The 21,094-nt window shown below is 41.2% G+C and overlaps 2 protein-coding genes across 3 annotated transcripts in view; one reads left to right on the forward strand and one right to left on the reverse strand.

Annotated features, from left to right (window-relative positions):
- The window catches only part of itpk1a (inositol-tetrakisphosphate 1-kinase a), a 21,662-nt gene extending 10,544 nt beyond the window's left edge, over positions 1-11,118 (forward strand). For both annotated transcript variants that reach the window (XM_010882462.4, XM_010882461.5), the window contains 6 exons: positions 3,734-3,832; positions 4,678-4,709; positions 6,694-6,859; positions 8,289-8,356; positions 9,646-9,808; positions 10,353-11,118. In XM_010882462.4, the coding sequence (XP_010880764.1) occupies positions 3,734-3,832; positions 4,678-4,709; positions 6,694-6,859; positions 8,289-8,356; positions 9,646-9,808; positions 10,353-10,642 (818 nt within the window). In that variant the 3' untranslated portion in view covers positions 10,643-11,118. The remainder of the gene's footprint in view (positions 1-3,733; positions 3,833-4,677; positions 4,710-6,693; positions 6,860-8,288; positions 8,357-9,645; positions 9,809-10,352) is intronic.
- Positions 11,119-14,294: 3,176 nt separating this feature from the next.
- Positions 14,295-21,094, reverse strand: part of chga (chromogranin A) — a 12,849-nt gene continuing 6,049 nt past the window's right edge. The window contains exons 6-8 of the mRNA XM_010882463.4: positions 21,017-21,094; positions 15,733-16,136; positions 14,295-15,046 (exon numbers count right to left, since the gene is read on the reverse strand). The exon at positions 21,017-21,094 is cut by the window's right edge and continues 294 nt beyond it. Coding sequence (XP_010880765.3) covers positions 14,963-15,046; positions 15,733-16,136; positions 21,017-21,094 — 566 coding nt within the window. The 3' untranslated portion in view covers positions 14,295-14,962. The remainder of the gene's footprint in view (positions 15,047-15,732; positions 16,137-21,016) is intronic.

The raw sequence follows: 21,094 nt of genomic DNA on the forward strand, positions 1-21,094 counted from the left end.
TGAAAGGCATAATTTGTCTAGTCAGTGAAAAAAGAAAACTTGCAAAAAGAACAAAAAGAAAACTTGCAAAAAGAAAACTCCTACAATTGAAGCTTTATTCCCTGCTCTCTCCAGATCAAATATTTCAACTAGTCATCTGACATCCTGCCGTTTAACCCCCATCAACCCCACTTTCTCCAGACTCTGGAGATCTTCTCCCAGTACTCACTTTTCTCATGAACTCATCTCAAATCATTGGATGCAAGAAGGCAACAGTCGCTCCCTTTCTCTAGAAGCAAACACTGTTGACTTCTTCCTATATGTTTCTCAGAACAATCTACTCAACCTTAACCAGACTGGCATAAAGTATTCCCCACCCATCTTGGACCTTTCCTCTTTTTATTGTGTTAACATGCTTAATGTCAAAAAAATCTACAAATTGTTCTAAATTTATGAAAACAGAAAACTCCACGAAATTGACCTTGTTGTTTTCAAGCCACTCCAGAGTGTTTTGGCTGTATGTATGTCTGCCAAATATGCCCTAACAATCACCCTTCTTTCCAAGTTTACTTCTAGCAATGGTAGACAAAATATTAGGCAACTGGGCTTGCCCAAAATGTTCATAACTAACTCTAAGTAATTTACTGATGTTTCCTTTACTGCACAGTTACTTGTACATCAGTCTGCTTTTATCATGGGACGGCTGCAGAAAGCAGTCTCCGTTTTGGGGCTTTGCACAGGGGAAATGCGTGGCTTAGGGTGGGTTTATTCACGGAGTGTGTATGAAAACTGCAGAGTTGCTTGTTCTTTTTCCTGCACCATTGGGCATTCCCAACCTTGCTAAACAAAAGCAAACAGGGATCAGTGTTGAAGGGGTTGAAGCGTTAGCGTAGATGGCTGCACAAGCATATAGACTGCATCCCAAATAGACACCCATTTCCTACCAAGTCGTACTTTACAAGGACATGTTCTGGTCATTTTGTAATTCTAGATATCTTTTACCTGCATTAGCAGAGCTAATATTTAAGAGCTGCTGACAGTATGATGTGGTTGGAAGGAGAGAGCAACACTCTATTGACTACTGTTATTGGGTTTATAATAGCCTGAGTGTGTAGTGTTGCCCTGTTAGGTTGGCATCGATGACACCCAGTCCTATGATTTGTATTATTTATTGCATTTCCCAAGGTACAGTTAATGGACATCCATTAAATGTGGTATCTGTTAAGTTTTATTAGTAAGTCCACTTTCAGTATATGGTGCTTTTCAGAAATGGTTTTACATCTGTCCTTCTTTTGTCAGTGACATTGTTAGTTCCATTTTATTTGAGCAACAATATTTTGGTGTTGCTTCATAGGGAAAATTTACTTCACATTCATAGGGAATGTGAAGTAAATTTGAATAGTTTCTGATTTACTTGTCATATTACCTATGTGATTCAAATGTGAATCTGTCCTCCAAATGATGAAAAGCCTGTGCCTACACTGACTTCATCCAAATGTATTGGTTATTTACATCAAGTGGCATGACTTACCAAAGCTACATATTTAAGTCAACATTTATAATATTGAATATTTTTATAATACTTAATATTCAGTTAGATACAGTAGTATTATTTTGTTTAAGGGAATTTGTCATTTATGTACTTATTGGTTTACCATTTACTATTTATAACACTTTGTAATAGTGCCTTTATTTCAGGTCACCAAAGGTTTGGGGGAATTGGCTTAGCAGGTGTTTCTGGTTAATCATGTGTGTTCCATCACATAAATATTTCACTCACAAGAGCGCTGTCAGTGTCTAGTCTTGATTCTAGGCTCTTTGTTTGCCTTTAAAGTTTGCTATTGGTGTATGTCAATATGAAGACCAAAGTAAATGATAGTCAAGGAAGGTATTATAAGGCTGAAAAGTCATCAGAAAATATTTTAGAACAAGGCAAAACCTGAGAGGAAAGCACTGGTGTGCTCAGCAATTGCAAACAACCTAGTATGCAAAGGAAGACCTCCACAGTGGATGACTGATGGATCACCATAATGAAGATAAAATCCAAAACAACTGTCCTATCTACTCAAGGAGGTAGGTGTGGATGTTAGGCACTACCATCTGCAGAAAACCTTGCTTCAAAACTACAGATGATACACAACAGTGTATCTAGTTAGCCTTAAAGTTAGCCTTAAACAGGATTGTCAGGTTACAGTTTGCTAAAACCTACCTAAAATAGCCCGCAGAGTTCTGGAAAAGACTTTGTGGACAGATGAAACAAAGATGAAAATGTACCAGAGTGCTGACGAGGAAAATGTGTGGAAAAAATGTAACTGCTCAAGATCTACAGCATACCATGTTGTATGTGGAATATAATGGAAAGGCTGTTATGGCTTGGTCATGGCTCACTTCTCTTTATTGTTGAGGTAACTGCTTACGGCAGCAACAAAAGGAGATCTGCAGGTCTATTGTTTGCAGACTTCAGACAGTTTTAGCGTTCGAAGGATATGTAACCAAAAAGTGCTTTTTTGGACTTCATAATAATCTGCCCCCTAACTCTGTGCCCTAAAAAGAGAAGACTATGTATAAATTGTTGTAGTTTTTATGGTACCAGTATGTACACAAACGCCCTAAAAATCTGAGAGTCTATCTTCCAAATTCATTATAATTGTTTGAAATAAAATCCAAAGTTATGGAGGGTTCTGAATATAAGAACACGTGAGTAGATCCCTATGATCTGTGTTTTAGGATGCTTGCTTGTGCATTAGTGTGTGTGTGTGTGTGTGCACGTGCGCACTGCCTGAAGGTCGTGGCGTCTCTCCTGAGGGTTTTTGTATGACGCCACACTGCTTGTCCCTGGCTTATCAAAACATAGGGAGACAGAAATAGAAGTTCACAGTGAGCAAACAAATATAAACACAAGAGAGGCTTCAGACACAACTTTCTCTGGACCTTTCATCTATCCTGACTTAAAGTCGAGTGGATCCACCGCCATGGCTTACAGTGTGACCTTACCACTGGAAGCATAGAAGAAGCCTAGATGAAGCCTATATGAGCTAAACTGAGTATAAAAGGAAATTAATTAGGTGTAGAAAGCTTAAAAAGCCAGAGAGACAGGCATACTGGAAAATTAAAGGGTTGGAGTATTGGAATATTTTTCAAAAGCTAACTGAATTTTGCGTGCTCTGAGAGAAACAGCTGCACCAAAGACAACAGGACTTAAAGCCATCACATCTGAACAGCTCTCCCAAGGCCTTGGAAGGAAGCGGAGATGCTGTGAAAAAATACTGTCTCAACTCCAACATAAGCGCAGTTACAAACACACACACACACACACACACACAGCATAGCACAGCAGGTCAAGGTTTGCTGACAAATCGAAGGATTGTTTCATTCTAACTGATGAGTTTAAAAGCTTATCAGCTTAGTTTCACCCCACCATTTTTTTGGTTTTGTTTTCATATTGTGACTGTGAAATAACAATGTTATCAAACATTTAAAAATGTCTGATTTCACTTCATATACAGTAGAGGTGAAGGACAGGGAGGGGTATGAATGTATGATGTTCCACAGTTTTGCAGTCCCATGCTCAAACTGGCAATTGCGAGCACACACCCATTTAAATCCATCCCCTCTTCCTTTTTTTTCTCATGTAGAAATTCCTTAATATATGAATGTTTGATAACCGTAAACAGTGTGGCGATGAAAATATTAAGGATCACACAACTGGAGAGAGAAAACTGTGACATGAATCTCTTTTCTGTGTTTCCTCTAGATGAAAGGATCTGTTCTCCACCTTTCATGGTCCTGAGGAGTGAGTGTGGAACTGACACGCTCAGACACATCCAGAAACAGGGCATTACCTTCCCGTTCAGTACGTACCATCACTTTCTCTGTGTTTGGTTACTACCGCATTTGTAGGACAATAATTATAATTAATATGCAAAATGTTTTATTTCGCTGCGTGAAATGTCAATAAAAACAGAAATCAGTGATATTCAATAGAAAATGGTACAAAGACAAAGGTGACCCCGAACTGCTGAGCAGCTGAAATCCTATATCAAACAAGAATGGGAAAACATTTCACTTTCAAAACCGCAGCAGTTCGTCTCCTCAGTTCCCATACGCTTACAGAGTATTGTTAAAAGAAGGGGTGATGCAACACAGTGGTAAACAGGCCCCTGTCCCAAATTGTTTTGAAACATGTTGCTGGCATCAAATTCAAAATGGACATGTATTTTTCCAAAAAGAATAACATTTCTCAGATTCAACATTCTCTATGTTGTCTTTGTACTATTTTCAATTAAATACAGTGATAAATGATTTGCATGTCATTGCATTCTGTTTTTATTTGCATTTTATGCAGCGTCCCAACTTCTTTGGAAACAGGGTTGTAAATATGTTAAGTGTTTTCACAGCGATAGGGCTGATAATAATACAAGGTAAATACAGTATTATCATCATTCATGATCTAAAACACAGATTGTGGTTTCTGGATTGAGTACACGAGAGTGTGGTACCAACAAAGTTCTTTGAAAGCTTTTCTGAACAGCTCCGTCTTTTTCGAATTGCCTTAAACTAAGCCATAGACCCAGTAGTCTGACATCGATTGGAAGTATGTTCCACAGCTAAGGACACAACTGAAAGCCCGGCCACTCATGCTTTTTACTAGTAAAGACCGCCATCTTAATATTTCCCCATTTCATTTCACTTCAACAGTTTGTAAAACTCCTAACTCCAACTCCCATGAGGTAAGAAATCGTGTTTCTATTACAAGATCAAGATTGCTGATTCTAGCAAAACATAATAGTTTTTTTTATAACTCAACAACAAGGGGTCAACAGGTGGTGCACAATTTTTTGCTACAAACAAAATTTCATAAACTTTCATATAGGTTTGAAATAAAGATAGAGGATTGGTCTGAATGTAATCATGGTGTGAAATGTTTAGCTCTATTTTCTGTCTTAGTTGTGGTTCAGTTATGGTGTACAAATAATGCTTTCCTAACCATCCACTCAGAGAAAAATACACCCGAAGCCTAATCATGTTTCCTACCCTGATATGTATTGTTATGGTTTGGTAATCAAGGCTACAGATCACATTCTAGCCTTAAGAGTGACTTGGGATGAAGTTGGGATGAAGAACTTGGGATGAGTTCTTATATGACCTTTATGGTAACAGCATAATCTGGTCTGTTATGTTATCAAATACTATTACATGTAACTAGTTCAGTGGCAATTACCGGAAACAGACGTATAAGATCAGGCAACTTTATTGAAGTTTGGAGTCCGGAGGAGTTAAGTCTCAATTCGATTTGGATTTTTAATTTGCTTTCTTTTTTGAATTTGAGTTCACTTAACTGTGGCCCCATCACTGACATTGTCCTAACATTATGTTAACCAACCTCCTTTAATAGAAATACAAATGTCTGTCTCATTTGACCAGTGCATGTGTATACCTGCTACTAATAGGTGATGGTATGATGGGTTGGGTCTTCGTAAGCCTCATGTTAAGCAGTCATGTGCTTTTATTATTGTGTGCTTCGACACACCCTGGTCATAAACATAGGTTGGGTTTACAGGTTCTTTTTAGTGGATGTTATAGAATTGGGGGACAGTGTATGTAGATTGTGAAAATCACCTGATACTATATTTTAGTTTTGCATATATACTTTTTTTCTGCTTCTTTATCATGGTTGGAAAGACAGGGAGGTTAGAGTGGTTGGAAAGACAGGGAGGTTAGAGTGGTTGGAAAGACAGGGAGGTTAGAGGGGTTGGAAAGACAGGGAGGTTAGAGGGGTTGGAAAGACAGGGAGGTTAGAGGGGTTGGAAAGACAGGGAGGTTAGAGGGGTTGGAAAGACAGGGAGGTTAGAGGGGTTGGAAAGACAGGGAGGTTAGAGGGGTTGGAAAGACAGGGAGGTTAGAGGGGTTGGAAAGACAGGGAGGTTAGAGGGGTTGGAAAGACAGGGAGGTTAGAGGGGTTGGAAAGACTGGGAGGTTAGAGGGGTTGGAAAGACAGGGAGGTTAGAGGGGTTGGAAAGACTGGGAGGTTAGAGGGGTTGGAAAGACTGGGAGGTTAGAGGGGTTGGAAAGACTAGGAGGTTAGAGGGGTTGGAAAGACAGGGAGGTTAGAGGGGTTGGAAAGACAGGGAGGTTAGAGGGGTTGGAAAGACAGGGAGGTTAGAGGGGTTGGAAAGACTGGGAGGTTAGGGGGGTTGGAAAGACTGGGAGGTTAGAGGGGTTGGAAAGACTGGGAGGTTAGAGGGGTTGGAAAGACTGGGAGGTTAGAGGGGTTGGAAAGACTGGGAGGTTAGAGGGGTTGGAAAGACTGGGAGGTTAGAGGGGTTGGAAAGACTGGGAGGTTAGAGGGGTTGGAAAGACAGGGAGGTTAGAGGGGTTGGAAAGACTGGGAGGTTAGGGGGGTTAGAGTTATTGGACAAAAGTGTCACATTAGCAATATATTATTTTTGTCAAAAGCTATACATGGTATTTGAATCTTATAATTTGGTAAGTTTTAGTCCTAAAAGTGCAAACACCACTCATCTGGCATTACTCATTCAATGTTTTTTTGATAAGCCAAATTCTATGTAAACCTGGGTAGGTCAAAGGGAGTATGACTCAATGAAATCCATGATAGTGGATTATATCCCCTATTCGTTGACAGAAGGGTGACAAGGAAGGATACCGGACACTGAAAAACAGATGCATGAGTCTTTCACATTATTCTCCCCATAGATGGCCATCATCTTTAGTGAGGAGGACCTGAAAGATGTCAAGCCTCCATGCGTGATCCAGAACTTCATTAACCACAATGCTGTGCTCTACAAGGTTTATGTAGTGGGAGATTCCTATACTGTGGTGGAGAGGCCTTCAATCAGGAACTTCCCTTCTGGACCTGTAGGTGAGATAACCTTCTCTTAGATGTACAGTACCCATTCCGATCCTCATATAATACATACAGATGTGGACCAAATTTTTCAAAATCCTAATTAGTATTTTAGTTTTTCAGTAAATTGTCACCTATGGTCACTTGCCTTCAGGGTGGATGAAAATAGCCATTCAATCAGTTTTGCAAAGATCACACAAAACCTCCTTCTCCGTTGTGCAAGTGGGGCCTCCTCACTAATGTTTCACAGTCAAATGGCAGTGTACTACAGCTTACCAACCAGCAATGTGGATTTATGACCATGTTTCTTTTACCTAACCAATACCAATCTTTTCAGATGCACAGTATAAGAAGTGCTGAGTAGTTGGGTTGTTGTTCTTATGGTATTAGTTGATCTACTCACTGCACCTTGCCTGAAACTCATATTTAATACATCAAGCACAGCCTTGCCTCGTTGTAACACAGCTTTAGCTTCTCTCATTTTAAAGGGGTCCTTTTGAATTATCGATTTTGTTTGGAGAAGTGTTGAACTCATAGAGACCGTGTCTAATTTTAACTGGTCGCAAAGTCTTCCTCAGCAGTTTATCTTTGTTTGCATCTGAAATGACACCCTATTCTTTATAAGAAGCCCTTTTGTCAACCAGCCAGTGTACTTAATGTAGGGTGTCATTTTAGAATTACACAACATTAGAGAGACAACTCTAAAGCAGCATATTACCTTATAAAGACACTTGATTTTATAAAAACACTTGGGCTTATATATACACACACACACACACATCTCCCCTTTAACCAGAGAAGGGGAATATGCCAGATGAAATGGGCATTAAAGGCATTTCCGTGTTGCTCAGTTTAACACTAAGCTCCACTGATACATTCCAAAGCAGTTTCCCCCTCTGTGTCAGTGTTTGTATTATTTCTGTTCTTCTGGCTTTGGGCAAGGTATTAGCGTCTGAGTCACATACAGCAGGACAGGCACCAGCGTGGAAGTCTTTTTGTCGTGTGTATAAATATTTATGCCCCCTGCTGTGCAAATGTTAAATTGCCTCATAAAAAACAGTTGTGCATAAAGGGATGTTTTTTTTTTCACTTTAACTAATGTGTGGCTACAACATTATTTTGAAATCTGATCTCTGAAGCCCCAAGGAGGGATTTGAAACCTAGGCCCAATGGAAATCTAAAGTGTGGTGAACATTGTGAATCTTTTGGTTAAGCCCAATGCTCCAATGGGTTTATTACACCCTCCTGAACATTGTAATTCACTTATATAATAAATAACCCTTGCAGTTTGATCAGGTGTTGTAAGACAGGCAAGACAAGATATTCGACATAGCTATGTTTTAAGGCATTTTATACTTTATTTAAAGGAAAGAGCGGAACTTAATTTCTATCCATTCTGTGCAAAGGTAGTCAAATTCTTGGTTTTGTGGTTTCTGTCTTCCAGGGAGGAAATCCATTTTTTTCCACAGTCATAATGTGTCCAAGCCAGAGTGTTCCTCCGACCTGAATTCTGTAAGTGCAATCTCACAACAACAAAAAAAATCTGAAATTGTGCCCAGCCGTTATGATACCCCATATTTTTTGAAATAGTGTTTTTGCCTTGTCAGGATATATTCAGTTTGCTGCACAGTTTATTTCATGGGAGAGCTTCTCACAGGCAAATTAGTATTGTTATCTGCTTTTGGGAAAATGTGGCTAATTTCAGCTTCCAGGAGGCATTTCTCTGTCACTCAAACCAGAGAGAAGCATTGTTTGCTCTAAACCATGCTATTAGTCAGTTCTACTCCCAATCTCTAGCAGTGAGGAGAAGCCAATATGCTATACTGGACAGAGGCAAGGGAAGGGCACAGTGACAACTGCACACAAGCAGCAACCCAGAGATGAGTGCTACTCACTCAGACAGGAAAGCGAAATTCACTGGGGCAGCCTTAAAAAGTAGCTGAACTAGTCACTAGACCCTTACCAATAAAAGCTTGGGGAGAAGTCAGAAAAACCTGCTAAATGTATTAGAGAAGTTGTCAAAACTGGATGCAGGACCCCATGTGTAGGATGGGCAGAAAGGGGGTGTATTCTTCTGCACTCTAAACATTTAACCCATTCACAAAATTAATACTTAGAAATGTTTCCCCTACCAACAAGTTTTCACCTCTTTATTTTTATATAGACGCAGACAATACCTAGTGGAAATGTTAAACGAACCTGAGAAAGTTTATTACAACTGTTTAATAATATGAACACTGCCATTAAGAAATTTAAAGAAAGTGGGCATGTCAAAGACCATGAAGGTCTTGACTTAAATGTCACTTTCATTGAGGGACAGAAGGAAATCCAGCAGAGTGCTTAATCAGCATATGGCACCAAAGTACATGCTTTGACCTTGAGAAGTCTTGTAGTAAATAGCCTTGTAGGGTGTATTGCAACTTAGTAGTGATTCTAGCGACAACAAGCAGTATAGGTTACAGTCCGCAAAAGACCATAAAACATGGAATGAAAACCAGTGGCATAACATCTTATGGATCACTTACTGCTTGTTTAATTGACTTCAATTGTTGAGTCTAAGACATGTATAGTCCTTAATACTTCGGATATTACCCCTTTAAAATTAAATTGCTCCCTTACCTATTCTAGTTTATATTTTATATAGAAAAAAATATATAACAGGTTTAAATATATTTTTGGCATTTCAGCTTTAAAAAGTGATGCCAACTATTTAAGTGAATACTGACACAATGCAATCCTCAGAAATGATTGCCCTCTAAACCATTTTGCCCTCAGTACTCCTGTCTCTGTTTCTGGTGTAGAGGGACAATGTCGAAGGGGTGTCCAGGGTGCCCAATGATAACGTCATCAGGGACATGACCAGGTTTCTACGACAAGCACTAGATGTGTCCCTGTTTGGCATTGACATCATCATTTGTAACCAGACAGGACGGCATGCGGTCATTGACATCAATGCATTTCCAGGTATGTTCAGTTATCAATTTAAGATGCTGCTATTGTGTTCAAAAATGTAGGTTGTGGTCCATTACTTCAAAGTATATTTTGGCATTTAAAAGCCCAGTGAAGTTTAAAGTGTGATTTTACAATTTTTTGTAATTATATTTCCTCACTAGTGTTGATATAACATTGAAATGTTTGAATACTATTGAAAATAAGATAATCTGCTGAATGTAAAATATATATTTTGTTTGAAATCTGAATAGCAATCTAGCACACTTTCACCAGTACGGAAGTACATTTTCAACCGGAAAAATGTCTACTTTTTCTTAAATGCTTTTTTAAAAGGGCTGCTGTAAATTTTGAAAGTTTCAATCCAATGAACAGTATGTTACAGCCATTAGATATGGGCTTAGAAGCACTTTCATTTACTTTGGTCCACCTTTCTGTCATCTTTATCTGTTTGTATAACCTGTGTGTTGTGTGTGACATTTCATGAATCGCCTATCTAAATCTGCTCCAAAATGTAACCAATAGTGCTCCTGCTATGCATACTGTGTTCATTATTCAGGTTATGCAGGTGTCCCAGAGTTCTTCAACCATTTACTCAGTCACCTCATTAGTGTTCTCCTTGAAAGAGACCAGAAGACCGGTGTTTTTGGGGGACAACCTGCCACCACAGCCTTGGCCAATTGTGGAAAACCTTGCATGATCCAGGAAAAAGAGGCTAACACCTGGATCGTAGAGGGAGATTGCATCAAAAGGATTGGCAGTCAGGGTGCGGAATGCCACACTGAAGTTTCAGTCAACTTTCAAAATCATTATGGGTCTTCTACCCCCAGCAAAGCCTCCTCACAATAATGCACAGTCCCATAGTTGTGACAAACCAGATCTTCTATACATTGTATGTAAAGCTCCACTTTAAAATGCTAGCTGAAGGCAAGACCACTCTAGATTTCTTACAGACTTGAATTATTTCTTTAATCTTTGGACTGCTTCAGAGCTTAAATGATTAAACTGGTGATGTCAAACCAATATTAACGGCCATTGACCGGAAAAAACACATTTTCTTTAGGAAAGGTATTTTTTTCTAACTATCATTAAAGAATTATGAAGGATTTCAGCAGTGCCAGTTTAGGTTCCTTTGGTAAACGTTCTGATCACATGCCAGCTATTCAATTTCTGTCAAACTACTAACTGTATCAAATGCTGTGTGTGGTTATGTGTCAGCCTGATATCTAAGCGATCTGATAATGTATTATTAACAACAATGTAAATACGTATGTAAATACAAATGTGCATTTGGTGATTCTAAATAGGTATGAATAAATATATACATACAGCCTTGGTTACATTTGATTGTCTAGCAGTAGTTGTTCAGCAGATGTACAGTGGGGAGAAGTTGGGAACAAGTATTTGATAACCTGCTGATTTTGCAGGTTTTCCCACTTACAAAGCATGTAGAAGTCTGTCATTTTGATCATAGGTACTCTTCAACTGTGAGTGATGGAATCTAAAACAAAAATCCAGAAAATCACATTGTAAGATTTTTAAGTAATTAATTTGCATTTTATTGCATGACATAAGTATTTGATACATCAGAAAAGCAGAACGTAATATTTGGTACAGAAACCTTTGTTTGCAATTACAGAGATCATATGTTTCCTGTAGTTCTTGACCAGGTTTGCACATACTGCAGCAGGGATATTGGCCCACTCCTCCCTACAGACCTTCTCCAGATCCTTCAGGTTTCAGGGCTGTTGCTGGGCAATACGGACTTTCAGCTCCCTCCAAAGATTTTCAATTGGGTTCAGGTCTGGAGACTGGCTAGGCCACTCCAGGACCTTGAGATGGTTCTTACGGAGCCACTCCTTAGTTGCCCTGGCTGTGTGTTTCGGGTCGTTGTCATGCTGGAAGACCCAGCCACGACCCATCTTCAATGCTCTTACTGAGGGAAGGAGGTTTTTGGCCAAGGTCTCGCAATACATGGCCCCATCCATCCTCCCTTCAATACGGTGCAGTCGTCCTGTCTCCTTTGCAGAAAAGCATCCCCAAAGAATGATGTTTCCACCTCCATGCTTCACGATTGGGATAGTGTTTTTGGGGTTGTACTCATCCTTCTTCTTCCAAACACGGCGAGTGGAGTTTAGACCAAAAAGCTCTATTTTTGTCTCATCAGACCACATGACCTTCTCCCATTCCTCCTCTGGATCATCCAGATGGTCATTGGCAAACTTCAGACGGGCCTGGACATGCGCTGGCTTGAGCAGGGGGACATTGCGTGCGCTGCAGGATTTTAATCCATGACGGCGTAGTGTGTTACTAATGTTTTTCTTTGAGACTGTGGTCCCAGCTCTCTTCAGGTCATTGACCAGGTCCTGCCGTGTAGTTCTGGGCTGATCCCTCCCCTTCCTCATGATCATTGATGCCCCACGAGGTTAGATCTTGCATGGAGCCCCAGACCGAGGGAGATTGACCGTCATCTTGAACTGCTTCCATTTTCTAATAATTGCGCCAACAGTTGTTGCCTTCTCACCAAGCTGCTCGCCTATTGTCCTGTAGCCCATCCCAGCCTTGTGCAGGTCTACAATTTTATCCCTGATGTCCTTACACAGCTCACTTGTCTTAGCCATTGTGGTGAGTTTGGAGTCTGTTTGATTGAGTGTGTGGACAGGTGTCTTTTATACAGGTAACGAGTTCAAACAGGTGCAGTTAATACAGGTAATGAGTGGAGAACAGGAGGGATTCTTAAAGAAAAACTAACAGGTCTGTGAGAGCTGGAATTCTTACTGGTTGGTAGGTGATCAAATACTTATGTCATGCAATAAAATGCAAATAAATTATAAAGAAATCATACAATGTGATTTTCTGCATTGTTTAGATTCCGTCTATCACAGTTGATGTGTACATATGATAAAAATTACAGACCTCTACATGCTTTGTAAGTAGGAAAACCTGCAAAATCGGCAGTGTATCAAATACTTGTTCTCTCCACTGTATGGCCTGGGGGAAGAAACGGAGTCTCTCCAAAACTGTTCTGACGCGCCTGTACTGTCCCCACCTACTAGATGGACCTAGAGAGAAGAGTCCTTTGCAAGGTGCCTTCCTACCACACTGTCTGGTGGACTTACCGTACTTCCCCCTGAAGAGCAGCATGGTCGCAGATGGATATTTTGTCATACCAGACCAACATACAATCTTATGTTCCCTTTCGTGCATTTTCAATGCACCTCTAGGGGCTGATGGAACAATTAAATGGCCAGAAGGACCGGCTTCATGAGTTTAGCTTGTCCATGACTGCCACGCAGAAATAATTTTGCACTCCAGAAATGTCAATGGTTTTGATCAGGGTTTACGTAACATCAGCAGCTTTTCAATGCAACAAAATGAAAATGAAATGAAATCTAAGCTGTGCAAGATTTGGACCTGGATGTTTTTATAGACAGAGACAGAATTTTGACTTGAACTCTATTGAGTTTAGTCCGTGAATGGTCTTTGTAAAACTCACACGGGTGTCAAACCGGTACCACAGAGGGCTGTGTGTCTGCTGATTTTCTCTCATCTTGTACACCATTAATTAGGTCACTAATAAGTTTGGATCATTAGGTACCTATTGAAATTAACCCGCTTGGGTCAGCCTGTCCGGGAGCCCTCAGGTGGAGCTACACAGTGGTGAGTCTAACCCAGGGGCCCCCAGTTTAGTACCAGAGTTCGAGGGCGCAAAGGTGTTGCAGGCTGAGTTGTAACCTACGGACAGTTTCCTCACATGGGTGCACCTCTTCTCCGGGAAGGAAAGGGCTGTGCAGTGCTGTGACCTTTGCGTCGTCCATGGATCTGTTGCGGTACGCCAACTGAAGAGGGTCCAGGGTGTCTGCTGAGATTTTAGCCTCCCAAAACAGAACATTATCACGTGTGCAACTGGACAAGAATTAAGCTCAGTTACCTTAGCGATCCTGGGTATGGAATGTTGGACATCTTGAACTGAATGGGGACTGGGAGAGGTATTTATTCATCTACACACTAGCCAGCTGGTCTGGGGATGCTGACATGGCTTGGGATGCCTTCCATGCCTGCGGCCTTGTGGGAGTTAAGGATGATGAGAGCTAGCTGCTGTCAAGTATGGACCCAGAACTTGAGCATTTAAATAATTATACGGCACTTAAGCTACAGTTTCACAATAGAGATAGTGGATTCATCTGAGAAAACGTGTTCTGGCATGGATATTGCCATTGAAGGCTTCCAGAATTTCAGTAGAACAGATCAGCCTATGATGCTTCAAGTCCCACCCAGTTGTCGACATAGAAATGGCGGAAGCCCTGAGTCTGCCAGAATAATACCTCAGTGAAGAAAATAAATACAAAAATAAAATTCTAGCCTATCAGAGGGCAAGGTTGGTTTTTGGTGTTTCCCATAACAGACCATTGGGAGACATTACCCTCAATGAATTAACATGTTTACAAATGTATAATATGTAAGCTTTAATAAGAGCGCACATAAATCACAGACAGAAAAATCTAAATAACACTATCCAATTTATTTGTTTTCTTAGATAAATTCTATACAGTCTTAAATCATGTTAAAATTATTCACCTATTCAAAATGGCCAGATATTGCTTTTCTATAATCAGAGTTACAGCACTAATAAATTACAGCATCATAGAATCAATCCATATTTTTTTGATGCCTTGTACAACCCTACCTAATTTAGCATTTTAACAATAGTCAGTCTTGTTTTTTTCCACGATTGGTTGCGCAGTGTTAAAATCATTTCAAAAGCTGGCTAAATATACTGTTGTCAAGCAGGGTGTAGGCGGAGCTATGGAGGGAGGGACTGAAGGCATAGGGAGTTGCTGTCCAATGACAGGAGGACGGATTACCATAGGAGCCTCAGTGTGTGTGTGTGTGTGTGTGTGTGTGTGTGTGTGTGTGTGTGTGTGTGTGTGTGTGTGTGCCAGTGTGTGTGTGTCTGTGTGTGTGTGCCAGTGTGTGTCAGACAGAAGTATGTGTCTCAAGAGGCTGGAGCGGACACCGGTATTCTCTCGGTAAGAATGAAAAAGACGCGAGAGAGAGGGACTATCCCTTCTCAAATTCACACCGCTGGTCTGTATCGACAGAGTCAGCTGTTGAGGAGGAGGAAGAGGAAGAAGGTGCAGTTATCGTCGTCATCATCACAGCCTCTTCTCAACCTCGTCTCAGCTCATGGAGTTTCTTGGCAACATTCTCCAGTTCTGACTCAATGGCTGCCAGACTCTCGATCTCTGGGTCCTACAGATATAAGTAAAAACAAACAGGGGACCAAAATATGAAGGTGGCTCTTCCATAGACATCAATGCAACAGAAGCAGGTTTTGGTCTGCTTAGTTCATTGACATCCATTAAACAGAAGTAAATCTGGTGGTGAGGTGTCTAACTTCCTCTTTAGATTCTGATAGCGGGAGATTGACGGAAGGAGACGCATAGAGGAGAGATTGAGGAAGAGAGGATGGCAGATGGAGGGTGAGAGGAAGAAGAGACAAGAAGGAGGGAGGGGATCAAGAGGAGGAGCAATAAAGGAGGAGCAATAAAGAGAGTGGAGGGCACGGTAAAAAGAAGTTACTGTTAAGTGGTATTTCTGTTTCAACTTTTAACAGCACACATACATTCTCTTCTAACAGTGATAACCTTTATCAAACCACAATCTAAAGTGTGTATTTGGGGGAAACATTAGAAGTCTACTTCCCATCCCCGGTAAAGGAATCCCTCTTTCCCAAACAGTGCATGTAGTTTGGAGGAAAGGAAAGGATGATCCTCAAATGTTTGAGGAAGACGCTGCGACCGCACAGCCCAGTAACGGAAATAAAACTGTAACACTTCAAGTCCCCCATGACTGTAACCAAGGGAGTTCTCCTGCAAGCTCACCTTAGGTGTTTAACCGTGCCAGACACATACACCATTAGACTGGAGGGAGCATACCTCAGTCTTCCTGCTGGCACTCCCCTCTTCTTCCCTTCCCCCTCTCATCTCCTCTGGCTCCCTGCGTGCCATCATCTGGAGCCGCTTTACCTCCAGACTCTTCCGCGCCTCTCCCTCCTTCCTCTTCTCCTCCTCCACCTCTTCTTCTTCCAACACTTCCTTGGAGTGATGGGGCACCTCTTGTCGACCCCTGAACTGCAGTGACCTCACATCCTGCCCCATTTCTTTCTCTTCCGCGCTCTTTTTTGCCTGCAGACCCCGTGGTGGTGTGCTCAGTCTGCTCCGGTGAGTTAACCCGTCCACCTCGCTGTCCATCTCACTGTCCACCTCGCTCACCTGCTCTTCTGCAGAGGTTTTCTCAGATGTCTCTTCCTGTGCGTACTTCAGCTCATCAGACTTCAACCCTGTGTAGGCGAAAAATCATTTTGGTTACTTTTTAAAGCTTCTGACCAATGCATCAATCATACAGGTGCTTTAACACAATCTTCTCAAAAAGACTAGGGAAGAATATAATCTTTCTTCAGCAGTCAACCAGGAATGCATGTTGTTGCTATTTATTTTGTGTGTACAATTCAGGACGAGGCATTGCTGCTCAGCATTGCTTTCTTTCATTCACCTGGCCCCATTAGCAGGCAGCGAAACCAGAGCCTAAAAAACCCCTACAGTTGTACATTTGAGTCAAGACGTAAAACATCTTTCAACAGACGTACCTCTCCCCATTTTCATAACAAGTTTATCAAAATGACCATGATACATCATTGTTTAAGTTTAGGAGTAAAGCTGAGAATGTCCTTGCCAACTGCAGCATTCTGATAGATTGGCCAGATCAGTGGGTTTCCCCAGCAGCCTTTAATGGGGTAAAGGGACAAGCATAGCTACAGAGGAAGTCCCCAGGAGACATGTGCCTTGAATGAGGGAGCCTTAGCAGAGGTTTACACCTGGGATATCGACTGCCTGCTCACTCGCATCAAAATCAGCCTGTCAGAACTGGGATTCAAAACCTCTGGTTAGTAACCTGTTTTCCACTGCCACGTCCTAAAGATGGCCGATTCCAGTCTCCTTATAAATCACCTCCACTGACAGTCAGCTTGCCCCACCAATCACCTTGCCCCACAAATCAGCTTGTCCCGCCATCAGCTTGCCCCACCAATCAGCTTGCCCCACCAATCAGCTTCCCCCACCAATCAGCTTGCCCCACCATCAGCTTGCCCCACCAATCGGCTTCCCCCACCATCAACTTGCCCCACAGACAGCTAGCAGGAGTGCAAGGAGGCTGCATTGAGTCTTACATCTAATGTGCACATTAATCAATGTGGAAGCTTGCCTTGTTTTCACCTGTCACTGTAGATTAGAATGAGCGTGTCACAGTTTTTTTATTAGAACTTCCAAAAGACCAACCTAGTAGAACACATAGTGGATGTTGAAAACCTCCCGTATGCGGGTGTGGGACATTCAGGACCAGGTGAAATGGGAAACCAGATGGCGGATGCCTGTACCGAAGAGCTTAAACTCTAACACACGACTTGTATTGCACACACCATAGCTTTAGTCGTGAAGAAGCCACTGAATCGGTGCTTGATGAGGTCCTCTCAAAGACAAGAAAACTGGTGGTATGTTTTAGGTCCAACACCACCACAGAGTAGCAGCTCAACCAGGAACAGGAGCAGATGGGAAGACCCACGCTAAAGCTGATGAGGAGATTGACACAGTGAAACAACCCATTCTGCACGCCACAGTGCCTCTGAGCAAACCCTGCTAGTAGGGGCATCCCTGGCTTTGCTAAAAAAGAAAAAGTATGTCACCACACCGAGCTCAGAGGAATACTATTAAATATGTGGGTGTCTGGGAGTGCTCTCATCATTAATGTCTCTTCATTAAAAGGTGTATCTAGCACCAAAGTCATCCCTCATATTCTTTGCATGAAATGGCCACAGCCTTTTCTGTTCCATGTGTACTACTCCTCTGTTCCATGTGTACTACTCCTCTGTTCCATGTGAACTACTCCTCTGTTCCATGTGAACTCCTACTCTGTTCCATTTGAACTACTCCTCTAAGGGAAGAAAAAATATCTGAAAGACAAAAATCCACAGCAGAATAACACCTATGCCTCAATAAAAATATATATTGTTGATTTTGTTTTTTTGAAAAGAGATGCATTTATTTACTGAATCACTTCCTACTGCCCAGTTACCGAAGTAATGTCATTGTGTAGTGAAATCACAAACAAATGTTATCCTCCTAGTCCAACACCAATCTTGTCCCTCTTTGTCCAGTTGAAGCACACACAACTGTTGTCCTCAACAAACGTGTCTCCACACATTTTCTGTCAAAATACTTTTAATAAGCCAACCTGAAATGACCTATTATATATCCAATTTCAAAGATACTGAAAGATGCTTAATGAACCATCTATTACCAAATATCATATGAGACACCATCTATTATAAATTATTTGGACAAGCAGGTGCCACCTCTTTTGAAACAATTGTCTGGAAAGTGCAGATGAGTAATGACCCCAATCATCCTGATCATTGAGTTCAATTCTGAAATGCTGTTCCTCATGTATTCTCTTCTGTTCCTCAGCTAGTAGATGGGGAACTATTTTAGACCAAATAACAAGTTGTAACTAAACTAGCTGCATTTACAAATGGTAGCTTGGAGCAATTCGTATAAGCTAGTTGAGCCGTTTATTACAAAACAACTGTGACACAAATCCTGTAGCTCGGTAGGAAATCTCAATGACATTATCAATGTGGAGAGATGAATTGTTCGCCATGTTTTTGTTTTGATGTACTGCTTCAGAGTGAATGTTATTTCAAACAGTGTGGGTATTATTTTTTTTGCAGAGGAGGAGAATATCTTATTAAGTCCACAAAGCCACTGTCCCAGATTACATGAACAACGACGTTCTAACTCCATGTACTGATCAGTTGTGTTCTGTGAGTTGTTCAATTGCTCACTGAGGGATCACAATTTAGCAGCTTTGATCAATTGTGTCCAGTGCCTCACAGAAGCTGCCCTACTTACCTCAGTGATTGCCGTCATGATAAATCAACACCTATAATAATAAATACGGTTTGAATCCTTTAACATGCCTAGAAGCAACCAAGAGGATTGGACAATGCCATTGTGTTACTATTACATCTGGGAAAAGCATTGAAATATGAAGGTGGAGTGATTCAAATATATTTACTAAAAATGATATAGGTTTACACTTTCATCTGTCTCTAAATTGACAGAATAAACAAACACATTCAGAATAGACAAACAGAACAGACAACACAATTTTAACTCCAGTTAAAATCTGCTCACAACACATTTGATTTTATAATTTAGCCAGCGTGTTATGATCCCCTCTGGTGGGGAGAAAACAAATAAAACTGTGTGCGATGACTCACACAGATGTCAGAGTGTAATATACAATAGTATTCTAAAGTTTCCTATAGAATTCAACAGAGTTATATAGCAGGTACTCTTGTTTTCTAATGAACTGCAATATTTATGTGGTTATCATGACCTCAACTGGAAACCCTAGATTCAAGTGCTCGCTCATCACATATTCCTTTATTTTAATTTCTGTCATTTTCAGCATGGTGTAAATCGAGTGATGACATTTGAATTCCACCAGCATGCTACTGGACGTGTCCCAAATAACACGTTGTTCCTTGTGGGCCATGGTCGTCAGGCAGCGCCATATAAAGGGAACAGGGTGTCACATGGCACGCTGCCCCGCTGCCCAAGTCTTCCTTCTCGCTGGCAATGTTCCAGAGTCCATTATCTAATCAAACTGCCGCTGTTCGGGGACGCTCAAACTCATCAGATAGATTGAGCCCCTGGAATAAGTCACCTGCTCATGTGGTGCAGGGCTGCCATCTCAACCACAGTCTCCACCTCCTTCTCGTTTCCAGTCCTTCCCTCTCTCTCTCTCTCTCTTCCTCCCTTCCTTCCTGTCTTTTTTCTAGCGCTGCATTGCGTCTTTCGTTGTCTTTTCTTTGTATTGACTTATTTTCTCTATGTTAACTCACACGTGCTCATGCATCCACACACACACACAAACACACACACACACACACGCCTCCCTGCTGATCGTCTCTCTGCCTAACTGTCCTCATTATTTGTACCCTCCAGAGAACAGTGTCCATCTATCGAAACGACTTGGCACTTTCCTGGAGCAGTGTTCTACTTTAAATATATTACAGATTATCATCATAGTTATTGCAACGTTGTCCCCAGGCTATTGTGCACAGTGCATTTGAGCCTTGAACAAAAACATTTGGACATTTTCACTAAGTGGGAGTGGCTATAATACGTCAAGTATTTTTCATCTTTGGATTTCAGCCAATCAAAATACCGTAAGTCCTGGCAAACAATGGAGCAGTGTTTCTGATGTTCGATTGTTTAAAAGAACACTGGCTAACCAGTAAGCAGCCTACAACACGTTAAACGTTAGAAGAGGCATGGGGAAAGGTGTTGTGGGAGATGATTGGTCTGTCAACAAAGCTGGCTAGGAGTCGCAAATTGGGCTAGGAATTTTTTACAACTTTCTTATTGGCTAAGGAAGGCCAGGTTTCACAAACTGTTCTATTAGATCTCTGGGATGAGACTAGAATGACAGTAATATTCATATGTTTCATTTATACTTTTGTTGTAGGGTACTAATGAGTAGTCCAGAAGGCAGCTAATTGCAGACACTTTCATACACCATCAAAGAAATCAGGTGCACAACCAGACATCAATTAAGCCAGCCTCTTTTTTGTTCATTTGTCAAAAATTGTCTTGTCAGACATGTTAGGGTCAATCATATGGTTCATTAAATTTTCAAGGATGGGGATATGAACAATTGCAGTGAAACTACTACACTGGATTCTCGCAAATAATAAAAACTTAGACTATAAATTTAAATCAAAATGTTGTAGCCCTCGGTTTACCAGAGAATAAATGTTTCATTGCTAAAATAGAGTGTGGTGGGTGGACACATGGCACCCTCAGCAGGTAGCTGGAGGCTCAGCTGGTTAACCTAGCTATCTTACCATACCCATGACGCGGTGTCACTACATTGTGGTCTTAGAGTGTGAATATGCACATGATGCGGTGTCACTACATTGTGGTCTTAGAGTGTGAATAAGCACATGATGCGGTGTCACTACATTGTGGTCTTAGAGTGTGAATATGCACATGACGCGGTGTCACTACATTGTGGTCTTAGAGTGTGAATATGCACATGACGCGGTGTCACTACATTGTGGTCTTAGAGTGTGAATATGCACTGAGCAGCAGTTCTTACCTTTCTTATCCATAGACACATTTTCTCCTTCAGTTCCATTCTCTTCTGACTCTTCCTCTGAGCTTGAGCGCTTCACCA

The sequence above is a fragment of the Esox lucius genome, chromosome 18 (genome assembly GCF_011004845.1).
Source record: "Esox lucius isolate fEsoLuc1 chromosome 18, fEsoLuc1.pri, whole genome shotgun sequence".
In the NCBI taxonomy this organism is placed as follows: Eukaryota; Metazoa; Chordata; class Actinopteri; order Esociformes; family Esocidae; genus Esox; species Esox lucius.